Below are 11,621 nucleotides of genomic sequence, written 5' to 3'. Positions count from 1 at the left end.
CACAACCCCCTCTCCACAGTCCCAGCCTCCATATGTCCCAGCCTCCATATGCTCGAAGACGATAATCGGGGTCGCGACCTCACCGAGAGAAAACGGTTCCGCGGTATCGATGAACGAGTACGTCGGGTCAAACGCCTTGGAGACGACCTGCCGCGCGATTTTGCCGTTCGCGAGCATCGCTGCTGTCAGTGTGTCCAAGTCCGTCCAGTCTGCGTGAAGCTGTGGTGTTGAAGATGTGGTTTGAGCCGAAGTAGGCGTCCGCACGGCTGGAAGACTGAAGTTAGTATGAGGGTGGTGTAGGTGGAGGGATATAGATGGGGTACCTCAAGCTGGCGTGGTGTTCGAGGACGCTGTGTCTGTTTAGCTGGTCCCTATTCCTATTAGCATAGATCGCACTGAGACCTCGTTAGGGTTACAGTCCTGTAAAAGGAAACGTACAGAGTAAAGTAAGTAGCATTCTCCTCTGGATTCACCACAATCGCCATATCGAACATCAGGTTCGCCAGGGAGGTATTGGAGTTCAGCGCGTTGTTCAGGGCATCCACAACAACAGGTCGCGTCAGCTTGCGGCCGTCGTGCGGGAGAAAGCCGTGGTTTGCGAGGGTGTTCATCACGGGGAAGGGGCCGCGGACTGCATATTTAGTTCGTCCGTCATGCCATTAAGGTCTCGGGAGGAGTCCAGTCTCCTGGGCCGGAGGGGTGTCCATGGATGGACATTGTGTCGGTGTGGGTTTGCAGAGGCGAGGCCGAGGAGGCCGAACACGGTTTGGATCGTGATTTTCATCCCGAGAGGGGTTGAAAGAGTAGCATAGGTGAGTTCTTGAAAATGCAATCCGAGACGGATTCGAGGCTTTATATCTTCTCCCCTAGGCAACCCCTATTTTCATGCAAACGGACAAACTAATGACAGAATGGCAATTACCCATTCCACACCTCAAACCTGGAATACAATCCCATACAGGGAGAAACTGACACTGATTCAAGTTTGCCTTGTAGATCCCTTGCTGATTGGCTCAGAATCTCGTACTCGTATCCTTGACCAAACTCGGCAAGACTGCCGGCGACCCGACCCGACCCGACCCGTGGACGGATTCGGCTTTGGGATCATACTCGGATTTTCTGCTGTGATGGGCAGCTCAAGTGTCTGCAGTCTTACATCCCAATAAAAATTGTTTGTGTCCGTGTGCTCATGCCGTTAAGGTGACTAAAACTTTGGTTTGAACATCTTAACCACGCAGCAGCTATAGTCCCTCTTCCCTCCACCTCTCGTGGACATCAGATTCCGTCTCTCCAGAAACCTCGCCATTCCCAAGTCCATCTTGTCGGATAACACCGCGAAACCCGCTCGTCAAAGCCTTCAAATGCCCAAAATCTGGAGCATCCTCCCCAAGACCCCAAGCAAAAACACCACCCAGACCCCTCGGCGCAACAATCTCCGGAAACTTCCTCCGAATAGCCTCCGGCGTATCAAAGCTCCAGAAGATATTCTCCTCGCCATCCCAGAAATAATATCCGCCTCCTCCGGTGTCATACTCACCCTGTTTCAACGCACGATCGAACGACGCCCCAAGCTCCGCGGGGACGCGGTCATGCCAGGAGAATGCACCGGCCTGGCCGAGGTCTGCGCCCGTGTTGGGGTCTTCCATTAATACAGTCCTGCAGCCGAGAACGTGGTCCTTCGAGCAGTACCCGTCTGGATCAGTACGGAACCACTTCACGTAGAATGCGAAGCCGAGATTCGCTTTTTCAGGTGGGACGCCGTTCGCGACGTAAGCGTCGATCGCCTCGAGTGAGAGGCGGATACCTGTGTGGTGTTTTGTAACGGTATCCCTGCGGTTCATGAGGTCGTATGTCATGATATTGAAGAAGTCGAGCGACGCGGCAATCGACGGAATGGTCCCTTGTGTAAATGCGAGCATATCGCGTGGAAGACCCGGTACAGCGGCGGAGATGAGCTTCTCCGCGCCGAGTGCGGTTCGGATTTCCGTGAGGAGTTTGGGATATGATTCGATTTCCCAGGCTTTCTCGGAGTTTGGGATCTGTTTGTAGTCCTCGCCGTTGCCGCTGGAGAGGTTAGCAGTAACAAACCAAAGGTAGTTATGTGACGTACCCCGGGTACTCCCAGTCAATATCCACGCCTGCGTTGTTAGTACGGTAATTGAATGTTTGGTGGAAATGCATACCATCAGCCCCCGTCTCGTCAAGCATCCTCTTAACATTCCGCGCAAATAACCCTCGAGTTTCCTCAGTCGCAGCGGCCTCAGAAAATCCCTATGTGTCACCCCATCCGCCGATGGAAACCACGATCGCCGTACCGGTCGGAAATTTATGGCGGACGTCTTCAACGGTCGTAAAAAGAGGCCATTCCGAAACATTATGGCTGTTGAACGTGGATGAGTGCATAAAGGCGAGGGCGACGTGGGTTACGTCTGCCACTAGGGACACGTCGGGGACGACGTTGTGTTGGCTATTACGAGGTTTTAATATTGGTTGATTTCATGGATGAAGACTTACCCTGTCAGATACATGATACATCTCTCTCCGAATGCCCCATCGGCAATGAGGAGAGCTAGCAAGAGTGGGCAGATTAGCGATGTCATGGTTGACCGACGGGGTGAGGTTCGCGCACGGTCGGCGCTTATTTATATCTCCGCTCGGTCGAGACAGCCTCACCAGGATATTACACAGAATGTACTAGTATCCTCCATGGCAAGGTCTCAGCCAAGTCACGCAGATGTAACAAGGTATGTAACAAGGTTAACATGAATAAAGCAGACCATGTGGCGTCGCATAATCAGTGAAAGACACTCGGCAGCTCGGGCAAGCGTACCCTCCACAGCCTCGGCTGATTTCCCCGCATGAAAGCACCTTTCCCCACGTTGGATTTCGCTTCCTCTCCTTCTTTCGCACTCGCTTCTTTCCACGAATATCATCCCTACGATCGTACGAATAAAATGTCAGGACCCGGTGCCGGCCACGAATTCCCCGCCCAGGAGGTCTCCTGGCTCAAGCGCGATGTCCTCCTCTTCGCCAACAGCATCGGCGCGACCTCCAAGGAGCTGCACTTTCTCTACGTATGCCTCTGACCTTTCTGGACGGGGTGAAATAATAATTGACCTCGATAGGAACTGCATCCCAACTTCGCTGTCTTCCCTACGTATCCCATCATCCTCTGTAACTCCCCCTCTCTCCGCAAGGCAACTGCGACCGCACTAACCGAACAGCCTTCAAACACACCGACCAAGAAGTAACCGACTTCTACGCACGCTCCAAGGCCACGCCCATCCCTGGCGTGCCAAACTTCGACGCCCGCCGCGTCGTCGACGGCCAGCGCAAGATCACCGTCTTCAAGCAGCTGCCGACCAGCAGCGCGGGGCGCAAGTTCGAGCTGCGGAACAGGGTCGTCGGCGTGTACGATAAGGGCAAGGCCTCGGTTGTCGAGACGGAGCAGTCGATTGTCGATGCGCGCAGTGGCGAGGTTTACGCGACTGTTGCGAGCAGTGCGTTCTATGTTGAGCAGGGCGGGTGGGGTGGGCCGAAGGGTGAGCTGTCCCATTTTCAGTGGATATTCCATCGATCGCAGACTAACTGACTGACTTTATAGGACCCGCGACACCGAACTACCCCCCTCCGCAAGGACGGAAGCCCGATGCCGTCAACGAGATCCAGACGACGGCCGAGACAGCCCATCTCTACCGGTAAGCCTGCATAGACCAGAAGCAAACAACGCATGCGAAAGCTAACAATCCCAGCCTTAACGGCGACTACAACCCGCTCCACGCGACCCCCGAACCAGGCCAGAAGATGGGCTTCGGAGGCGTCATCATCCACGGGCTGTACAGCTGGAACGCGACGGCGCGCGTTGTGCTCGAGGCGTTCGGCGGCAGCGACCCGGCCAATTTCAGGGAGTTTCAGGCGCGCTTTGCCTCGCCGGTTCGACCGGGCGATAAGCTGACTACCGAGATGTGGCGCACTGGCGACAGTGTGGATGGGTTTGATGAGGTCCGCTTTGTGGTGAAGAACCAGAAGGGGCAGGTTGTGCTCAGCAACGGACGGGCCTTGATCAGGGGGAAGAAGGGTGCTAAACTGTAGACAGCATGTCGGAGGAATTGTTTCATGTTCCAGGAAGTCGTCCTGTGGTGGGAGCAGTGATAATCGCGGTGACACAGTAACTCGAGCAAGAGTCAAAATAGTTCAAGCTTGACGCATCATCCTATCAGGCTTCTTCGTGCCCGGGAAAACAACCCAATCTGACGCATCGACCAATGGACATCGTCCGCTCGTAAAAGTTTTGCATGGTGTCTTGGTGGTGGGATACCCCCTCATTATTATTCGTGGCTCAGCCAGGCAACAGCATTCAGCTGGACACTCCTCAAAAACTCCTTTGTTCGCGAGAGAGAAAACAAAACTCCCATCTTCTCGAATGCAAGCATACACTCAAATCACCAGAATGCTCGGCCTGAACAAGGGCTCCGACTCCGCCCCTCCGTACGAGGAGGTGGAGGCTGGTCAGCATGCCATGACTGGCGTACGGCTCTCCTTTATATTTGGAAGAACTCATCTAACCGCCGTGTAGTACGCCTCCGTCCCCCAAGACGATGCCCACGACGCTCCCGAGAGCGCGCACAATCACCAATACATGGACCGCAACGCGTCCAATCTCCCGGCCCCTTCGACCTTCCAGCCTCACGTCCACTGCGAGGCGTGCGACGGCTTCCTCGAGCGCCAGCAGAAGATGCGCTCCGAGCGGTTCTGCTGTGCGATGGTTACTGCAACGTTTATGGTAGCGTTTGTCTGCATACTGCTGTTGGGCTCCTCCATTGCGAATGCGAGGAAAGACAAGTGGAATCATTGAACTGCGTTATTACTTGGATAGGAGTATGGTGTTATCACGGTACATGTAGTTCTCAATCAACATACAGTTACTCACTCTCCTGATACTTGGGCACCTTCTCCCCAGCCCGCCACTTGTACTTGCTCCCTGGATGATCCTCTGGTAAGCGCTTCGTCCCCAGATATACCTCTCTTGCTGTGGCGCCCTCCTTCTGCGGCTCCGCCCTGAAGATGCCTCGCGCACGCAACTCCGGCAGCAGATGCTCGATGACATCCTCGAAGCTGCCCGGGTTCGTGATATGCGCCAGATTGAACCCGTCCACGCCCGAGACCTCAACCCACCGCTCCAGCTCATCAGCCACGGTCTTCGCACTCCCAATCAGCTTCGTCTGAATCCCTCCAACGCTCAAGAACTTGACAATCCGCCTCTTCGTCCACGGCAGGTTGTCCGTCCCCGGCACCGTCGCCGCCCACCGCTTGACGATCGACTGCACGCGCGTTGCCTCTGCAAAGCGGAAGTCCTCGTCGTCCGGGAACTGCGACAGATCGATCCCCGTCCACCCGCCAAACAGCGCCTGCACGCCCTCCTCATCCGCATACTGCAGGAACTCCTCGCGCTTCGCATACGCCTCCTCATCCGTCGCGCCCACAATGATCGTAATCCCCACGATAACCTTGATATGACTCGGATCCCGCCCCTCCCTCGCCGCAACCGCCCGAATACTCTCCACCGTCCCCCTCACCTGCTCGGGCGTCTGCCCCGCCACAAAAATCGCCTCCCCATGCTTCCCCCCAAACCCATTGCCCGCCTCCGAAATCCCCGCCTGGAACAAGAACGGCGTCCGCTGCGGCGACGGCTCACAAAAATGCGGCCCAGGAACCTTGAAGTACTTGCCCACATGGTGAATCTGCCGCACCGCATCAGGCGCAATATACACGCCCCTCTCGCGGTCCTTGACAACCGCGTCGTCCCGAAAACTCCCCTCCCACAACTTATACAGCACGTCCATGTACTCGTGCGCGCGCGCATACCGCTCATCATGCGGGATCTGCTCATCCAGCCCGTGGTTCCGCGCCGCGCTATCCAGGTACGAGGTGACGATGTTCCACGCGACGCGGCCCTCAGCGAGATGATCGACCGTCGACAGCCGCCGGGCGAGCGAATACGGCGCCTCGTACGTCGTGCTCGCCGTGACCCCGAAGATCAGGTTCTTCGTGACGCTCGCCATGCTCGGGACTAGATAGAGCGGGTCGTTGACGGGGTACTGTGCGCCAGAGGCGAGGGCGGGGACGACGTTCGCGGGGCCTTTGTAGACGTCGTAGGGGCCGAGGGTGTCGGCGATGAACATGGCGTGGAAGCCCGCTGTGTCGAGGAGGCGGGCGAGGTCGGTCCAGAAGGAGAGTTTTGTGTAGTTTTCTGTTTTGTTGCGCGGGTGGCGCCATTGGCCCGGGGCCATGTGGGCCGGCGTGTTCATGACGAAGGCATTGAGGATGATTTGTTTTTTGGGCGGGGACATTTTGGTCGTCTGGGTTTCAATTGATCGTAACTTATGTATGCGGATGCGATGCGATGCGATGCAAGGCGAAGGAAAGATGCAGTGGAGAGGGTGACGCTGCAAACCCCGCGGTTTATAGCATCGTTATCGATGGAGTCGGGAGCGCCATTCGACCCGCAGAGCACGCCATCATCACCATCTCTGCGTTCCGAATGGTTCGGTTGAGGATGAACTGAATCGGATTGTACAAGCTATGACGAATGATGCCATGTGGTGCTAGTGTCTCAATTTCTCGGCCGGGAACGATAACGCAATATGCTTGCCAAAGGACGTGACGCCAGCATCGATGCAGGAACGTAATTTATTATTTTGCGGTAATAGCGCTCTCATTTGATGCAAATATATCCTAATTCAATCTGTTACTGCCTCCATCCCTCCATTTCTGGCTATCATGCACTCAACCCTAATCTGGGGAACGGGACTCCGCTTCGCCGGCAAGGCTTGGTCGTCTGGGGCATTTTTGGGCTCTGATGCATGTCAAATTGCATAAGTTGACATCTTCGCGGCAATCAAGTGGAGAAGTCAACTCTTGCAAGTCATCGTGAAGAATGAGATCTGTCATATTGCCCTCCACGATCTCCTCAACGCGCAAGTCCGTGGCTGGATTACAATATTTTTCTCGGTTGCAGAAAATAGCGTCTTAGTCTCAGAGTCTCTGCTCCGTCTACTGTATGATACCAAGCAACGCAGAAGGCACATACGATAGCAACCTGCGATTCTTAGGGCTACCACTCGACTGTGTGACATGCAGGATCTCGAGCAGCAAGTACCCCACCATCTCTACTTCTCTGAGCTGGCACCAGTGCATGGCCGGAACAACTTTGTTTTTATGCATGAAACCACTTCTGTCGTCGAATCCAGAGATTAACTCTCCACCCGACTCTTTTACCAACCCTGATCCATGTATCGAATGCAGCTCTGGATGCTGGTCGTCAACTAGCCACCTATAAGATGAAACATACATTCCTGCGTGCATCTGCTGATGTGTCCACGCTGGTTGAGCCTGTCGTTCAGTCCATGATATAAGACCCCTCCTTGCCACTTGAACGTCTTTTGATCATCCATTTTCGACCAGCACCAAGAGATATTCACCCACTATACTGTCAACATGGTCAGTACCCATCCTTCGAAATATTGTCTGTCCCTTTAATGCAAGGAATAATTGGCCTCCCCTCAGCCGCGCTACACACGAGAGGAAATCGACAAATGGAGGAACGAGTTTTACAAGATAGTACGTACCCTAGCAATCGTACCCTACCCACCAGCAATATAAACTAACATTGGTTCCATGACAGAACTCGGACCGTGATCGTATGTCCCTCTACTTTTTCTTACCGAGAAGGATTCCTACTGAACGGCCAGGATACATCACCCCCGAAGAGCTCGTCGAGTACGGACAACGCGCTGGTGTAGGCATCACCGCTGAGGACGCTGCGAGTCTGATTGCGGAGCTGGACCTCGATAAGGACGGGAAGGTCTCTTTTAGCGGTATGTTGGCTGTTCTAAGGTGTGGATGACGGATGCTGTTCTGATGTATATCGATAGAGTTCATCAAGGCCCTGGGCGAGAGGGCTTGATGTCGCAAAGACGGCAGTGGTTTGCTCTCAGGAGCGTGGAGCCTGAACTCCCACCTGGTGACTCGCTACCAGTCATATCAGCCTCGCATTTGAACTGGAGTATTATACACAGCCTAGGGTATATCACCCGCCACTATTGCGTAACGCCATCTATATCCTTGCCCTCCGACAGAACAAGCGTATTATCCTCATTCCCCTTCCCTTACCTATACCTACTTCAATGTCATGCTTACTCCCATCCCAACCCATCTACCGACCCCTCACTCCCCATACTTGTCTTCGCTCTCTCTGTAACGTTCCACTATACCTCAAACCTTGTCCTCCCGTATCACGGTCCCTGCTTGCAGAGCCACGATCGTGCCGTGCTGTTCGAGCCCGCGTGGTAGTTATTGAATTAAACCTTTCCCTCATGAAGGAACTAGTCTTGGAGATACTGGGAACATATGCACGAATGCTAGAAATATTGACAGATGTATTACTCTTACTAACATAGGGCTTATTTACTGCCATGTCCCATAATACTAGAGCATTCTTTACAGGAATCTTCAAAACAGAGATACTGGTAGAGCCTAGAACAAGGAAGACAGATTATTCGTCTTTGTTTATACACTGGAAGGATCTGATGCCACGAGCAACTTTACTCTTCAGAAGGGGCTATAGATGCAGCTAGCCTGTTTGTCTACGGCCTTTTCTTTCATCATATCCGGATTTGTTGACAAACGAGCGATATATAATGAAGATTCTGGAATACAGTGGTAACCAGTTACCCCCACGTTTATATCGAACCTAGCCAAGTGGGCATGAGGGCCATAACACGCACGGAGAATTGGCGCTGTCCATGACACAGATCAGAGATATCCCCAATTCTAGCAACAACATAGATCCTCAATCCGACCACGCTGACCCGGGCCACACGCACCAACTCAAGAGCAACTAGTGGCAAACGAGCTAATATAATCATTAATCCCCCCGAGACTCGGATACTGGTAATCATTGCAGCCGCCCCAGCCCGAGAACTGCCCTCCCCCGCACCCGGGGGAGTCATAAAGCTCAAGACAGCAGCGGTAGTTTTCGGCGTCGTTCCAGAACTTCAGCGAGCTGATGCGGCCGGTCTCGCCGTTGAGGTCGCCAACGCTGTGGCAGGCCCAGCCCGCGCGGCCGGGGCCGCTGTACGAATTGAGGTCGCCCTTGTAGTCTTTGTCTTGGTAGATGTCGAGGCGCCAAGCGGTGGTTGTGGAGGAGAGGGCCAGGGCGGCGAGGGAGGTTGCGAGGGAGAGGTGCATGATGGCGATTGTCAGTGTAGATAGTAGGAGATGGAGGAGTATTGCTCAAGGCTGATGGGTTGTTGTCTTTCTCGGGAGTAGTCATGGGCCATCCTTCCTTTTATACCCTGATCTCTGCCCGGTGGACATCACCTGGAACGGACGCAGTAGGGCGTACTCTTCGTCCATCAAGGCTTCTGTCTTTCGCAGATGTTACCTCGTATAACACAACCGGAAAGGAAGTCCCTTGGTGCTGTATGCCATCGACACCTAGCTAGATATCGACGTTGAAGCGAATGAAACTTGCGCGAACAGCAACGTGCGCGCGACGCTCGATCTCTATATAGCATCTGATGTGAGATCTTGGAGAAGGGATCCACTCACAGGTTCCCCAGAAGCCTTTAGCCGGTCAGCACAAGCTGCGCTTTGAGACATCGAGGAGCCACACGCTGGGGATCAGTGTATACTCTGGGTTGTCAGCTACTCGTATTCGGCACACCGAGCCAGGTCCGGTTAGACTTCGTTCGTCGGAAAGATATTCAACCGGATTGATAGAGAAATACGGTAACTGGTAGGGCGCGCCTGTTCGTGTTCTTGCCAGCATCGAACATCATCAGCCTGAATCATATCCTCGCTTGCGTCGTGAGGTGGTATTCCTATTGTTTGAATGAGTGAGAGAACTTTCACAAGAGGTTAATTTCACCAGCCAGGCGTCGAATGATATTTTCTCTATGAAACAGAGGACATGACCTCGATCGAATCGGAGGCATGGTTTCGGGCAGAGCTTCTCTAGCTTTGACCTCAATTAGGGTTACCTAAGTAATGGCAATACGTTACCCACTCTACCCTATATCTCATTGAATACACTCACTGTCCATCCCTCGCTGCTCTCGTCTCCCTCTCAACCTTCTGATCCCCGGACACGCCAATCTCCCTGATCACCAGCCACGCGGGATACAGCGCAACCGCCCACAGCCCGAAATTCATATAGACACTCCCGACAGACGCCATGATCGAGACGCTGCTCAGGCCGTACTACACCGTGTTAGCTCCCTCGGGGCCTCCGGGAAGGACAACATACCGAAACAGCCTGCGACGCAGACTCCATCCCACGCAGCAGACTCGCATACCGCACGACCTCCTCCTCGTCCTTCGCCAGGTTGCCGACGACAAAGTACCTACTCCGTTAGCACCCCACCCACCCTTCAGGAAGATAGGACAGCAACAGCGTACAGAAACATATAATTCAACTGAAACCCCACAACCCAAAACAAATACAGCGGAAACCCCCTCCCAAACCCGCGATCCACCCAGTCAAACACAGGCTGGTCCCTGTGGAAATCCGTCACGACAATCGTGCCCCAGAGCCACCACGCGCCCTGGAGCGCCAGGATCCCCACGAACCCGGCGCGGCTGCGCAGCTTCAACGCAAGCTTACTATCCAGGAACGCACCGAGCAGGTTCCCCGCTATGATCGCCATGATCCCGGAGACGAAGGATCCCAGCGCCCTAGCCCTCACGGAGAACCACATGGAGTTGTACGTGAAGAAGACGGCCTCGGCAAAGGTCGCCTGCCAGATGAGCGGGGTGATGAGGACGAAGTCCCGGCTCACCAGGAGGGACGCCATGGCCTTGATCTCAGTCCAGGGGTTGTTGTTCTTCGCGATCTGCAGCTTGACGGGTACACCGTCTGTGCGCTGCACCTTCCCAGGCGGCGTGAGGAGCATCCCGCAGAAGGGACCCAGCGCCTGCAGCGCAATGAAGACGTAGTACACGATGTAGGAGACGCTCCCGGCCGTGGAGCGGCGCACGTTCACGCCGAGGTTGATCGCCCCGCCGACAATCTGGCCGCCGACGCGGAAGCTGAGCCAGAACCCGAGGAATTTGCCCTGGTTGCGCGGCTCCGGGTACGCGAGCGCAATCGCCGACTCGGCCATCCAGAAGATCCCCGCGGAGAGGCCGCAGAGTGCGGCACCCAGGAGCGTCAGCCAGCTGCTGTCGTAGCGGACCTGTGTGTAGATCCCCGCGGCGTAGGGCGCGTACCCCATTGTCCCGATGATGAGCGTCCACTTGATCCCGATGAGCCGGACCACGACGCTGCCCAGGAAGCAGGAGACGACCATCAGGCAGAAGGTGAGTGCGTTTGCGGTGTTCACGACGTAGGGCTCTGCGGCGCCGCCGCCGCCGAGGGAGTTCATGGCGCCCCAGATGCCCGGGGCGAGGAAGTTGCACATGCCCAGGACGAGGGCGTTGTAGAAGGTCGAGCGGTACCATTTTACTGTGCAGTTAGTTGCTGATATTGGACTGATGGCTGGCAGGTGTACCTGGATACTTGTGAGGGACGGAGTCAATGGCCTCCTCGTCTGTACTGATATCTTTGTCGGTGGACATTT

At 54.9% G+C, this 11,621-nt stretch overlaps 8 protein-coding genes across 8 annotated transcripts in view; 3 read left to right on the top strand and 5 right to left on the bottom strand.

The window, feature by feature from the left end:
- The window catches only part of BJX67DRAFT_381089 (Chloroperoxidase), a gene marked incomplete at both ends in the record, with an annotated part of 834 nt that extends 223 nt beyond the window's left edge, over window positions 1–611 (bottom strand). Inside the window, 3 exons of the mRNA XM_071032953.1 lie at window positions 84–274; window positions 324–371; window positions 439–611. Coding sequence (XP_070886356.1) covers window positions 84–274; window positions 324–371; window positions 439–611 — 412 coding nt within the window. The remainder of the gene's footprint in view (window positions 1–83; window positions 275–323; window positions 372–438) is intronic.
- A 630-nt stretch (window positions 612–1,241) lies between these two features.
- BJX67DRAFT_381088 (glycoside hydrolase family 18 protein) lies at window positions 1,242–2,600 on the bottom strand (the record flags this gene model as incomplete). The annotated part of the gene is made up of 5 exons (XM_071032952.1): window positions 1,242–2,064; window positions 2,111–2,138; window positions 2,184–2,271; window positions 2,338–2,467; window positions 2,515–2,600. The coding sequence occupies 5 exons, from the start codon at window positions 2,598–2,600 to the stop codon at window positions 1,242–1,244; spliced, it is 1,155 nt and encodes a 384-aa protein (XP_070886355.1).
- Window positions 2,601–2,954: 354 nt separating this feature from the next.
- Window positions 2,955–4,092, top strand: BJX67DRAFT_381087 (putative peroxisomal dehydratase; the record flags this gene model as incomplete). Its single annotated transcript, XM_071032951.1, has 5 exons — window positions 2,955–3,074; window positions 3,126–3,174; window positions 3,225–3,542; window positions 3,605–3,698; window positions 3,753–4,092. The coding sequence occupies 5 exons, from the start codon at window positions 2,955–2,957 to the stop codon at window positions 4,090–4,092; spliced, it is 921 nt and encodes a 306-aa protein (XP_070886354.1).
- A 358-nt stretch (window positions 4,093–4,450) lies between these two features.
- Window positions 4,451–4,855, top strand: BJX67DRAFT_381086 (uncharacterized protein; the record flags this gene model as incomplete). Its single annotated transcript, XM_071032950.1, has 2 exons — window positions 4,451–4,528; window positions 4,577–4,855. 2 exons carry the CDS (start codon window positions 4,451–4,453, stop codon window positions 4,853–4,855), a joined length of 357 nt encoding a protein of 118 aa, XP_070886353.1.
- A 63-nt stretch (window positions 4,856–4,918) lies between these two features.
- On the bottom strand, window positions 4,919–6,729 carry BJX67DRAFT_352977 (LLM class flavin-dependent oxidoreductase). Its single transcript, XM_071029077.1, has one exon. The coding sequence runs from the start codon at window positions 6,348–6,350 to the stop codon at window positions 4,923–4,925; it is 1,428 nt and encodes a 475-aa protein (XP_070886352.1). The 5' UTR covers window positions 6,351–6,729; the 3' UTR covers window positions 4,919–4,922.
- A 973-nt stretch (window positions 6,730–7,702) lies between these two features.
- Window positions 7,703–7,966, top strand: BJX67DRAFT_381084 (EF-hand domain-containing protein; the record flags this gene model as incomplete). The annotated part of the gene is made up of 2 exons (XM_071032949.1): window positions 7,703–7,877; window positions 7,935–7,966. The coding sequence occupies 2 exons, from the start codon at window positions 7,703–7,705 to the stop codon at window positions 7,964–7,966; spliced, it is 207 nt and encodes a 68-aa protein (XP_070886351.1).
- Window positions 7,967–8,889: 923 nt separating this feature from the next.
- BJX67DRAFT_381083 (uncharacterized protein) lies at window positions 8,890–9,249 on the bottom strand (the record flags this gene model as incomplete). The annotated part of the gene is made up of 1 exon (XM_071032948.1): window positions 8,890–9,249. One exon carries the CDS (start codon window positions 9,247–9,249, stop codon window positions 8,890–8,892), a length of 360 nt encoding a protein of 119 aa, XP_070886350.1.
- An 846-nt stretch (window positions 9,250–10,095) lies between these two features.
- Window positions 10,096–11,619, bottom strand: BJX67DRAFT_381082 (DUF895 domain membrane protein; the record flags this gene model as incomplete). Its single annotated transcript, XM_071032947.1, has 4 exons — window positions 10,096–10,263; window positions 10,310–10,406; window positions 10,507–11,506; window positions 11,553–11,619. The coding sequence occupies 4 exons, from the start codon at window positions 11,617–11,619 to the stop codon at window positions 10,096–10,098; spliced, it is 1,332 nt and encodes a 443-aa protein (XP_070886349.1).
- Window positions 11,620–11,621: the final 2 nt, after the last annotated feature.

This window comes from Aspergillus lucknowensis (assembly GCF_044049455.1).
Source record: "Aspergillus lucknowensis strain CBS 449.75 chromosome Unknown BJX67scaffold_19, whole genome shotgun sequence".
NCBI lineage: Eukaryota > Fungi > Ascomycota > Eurotiomycetes > Eurotiales > Aspergillaceae > Aspergillus > Aspergillus lucknowensis.
The sequence above is the reverse complement of the archived record's forward strand: the minus strand, read 5'-3'. Positions and strand labels throughout refer to the sequence as shown.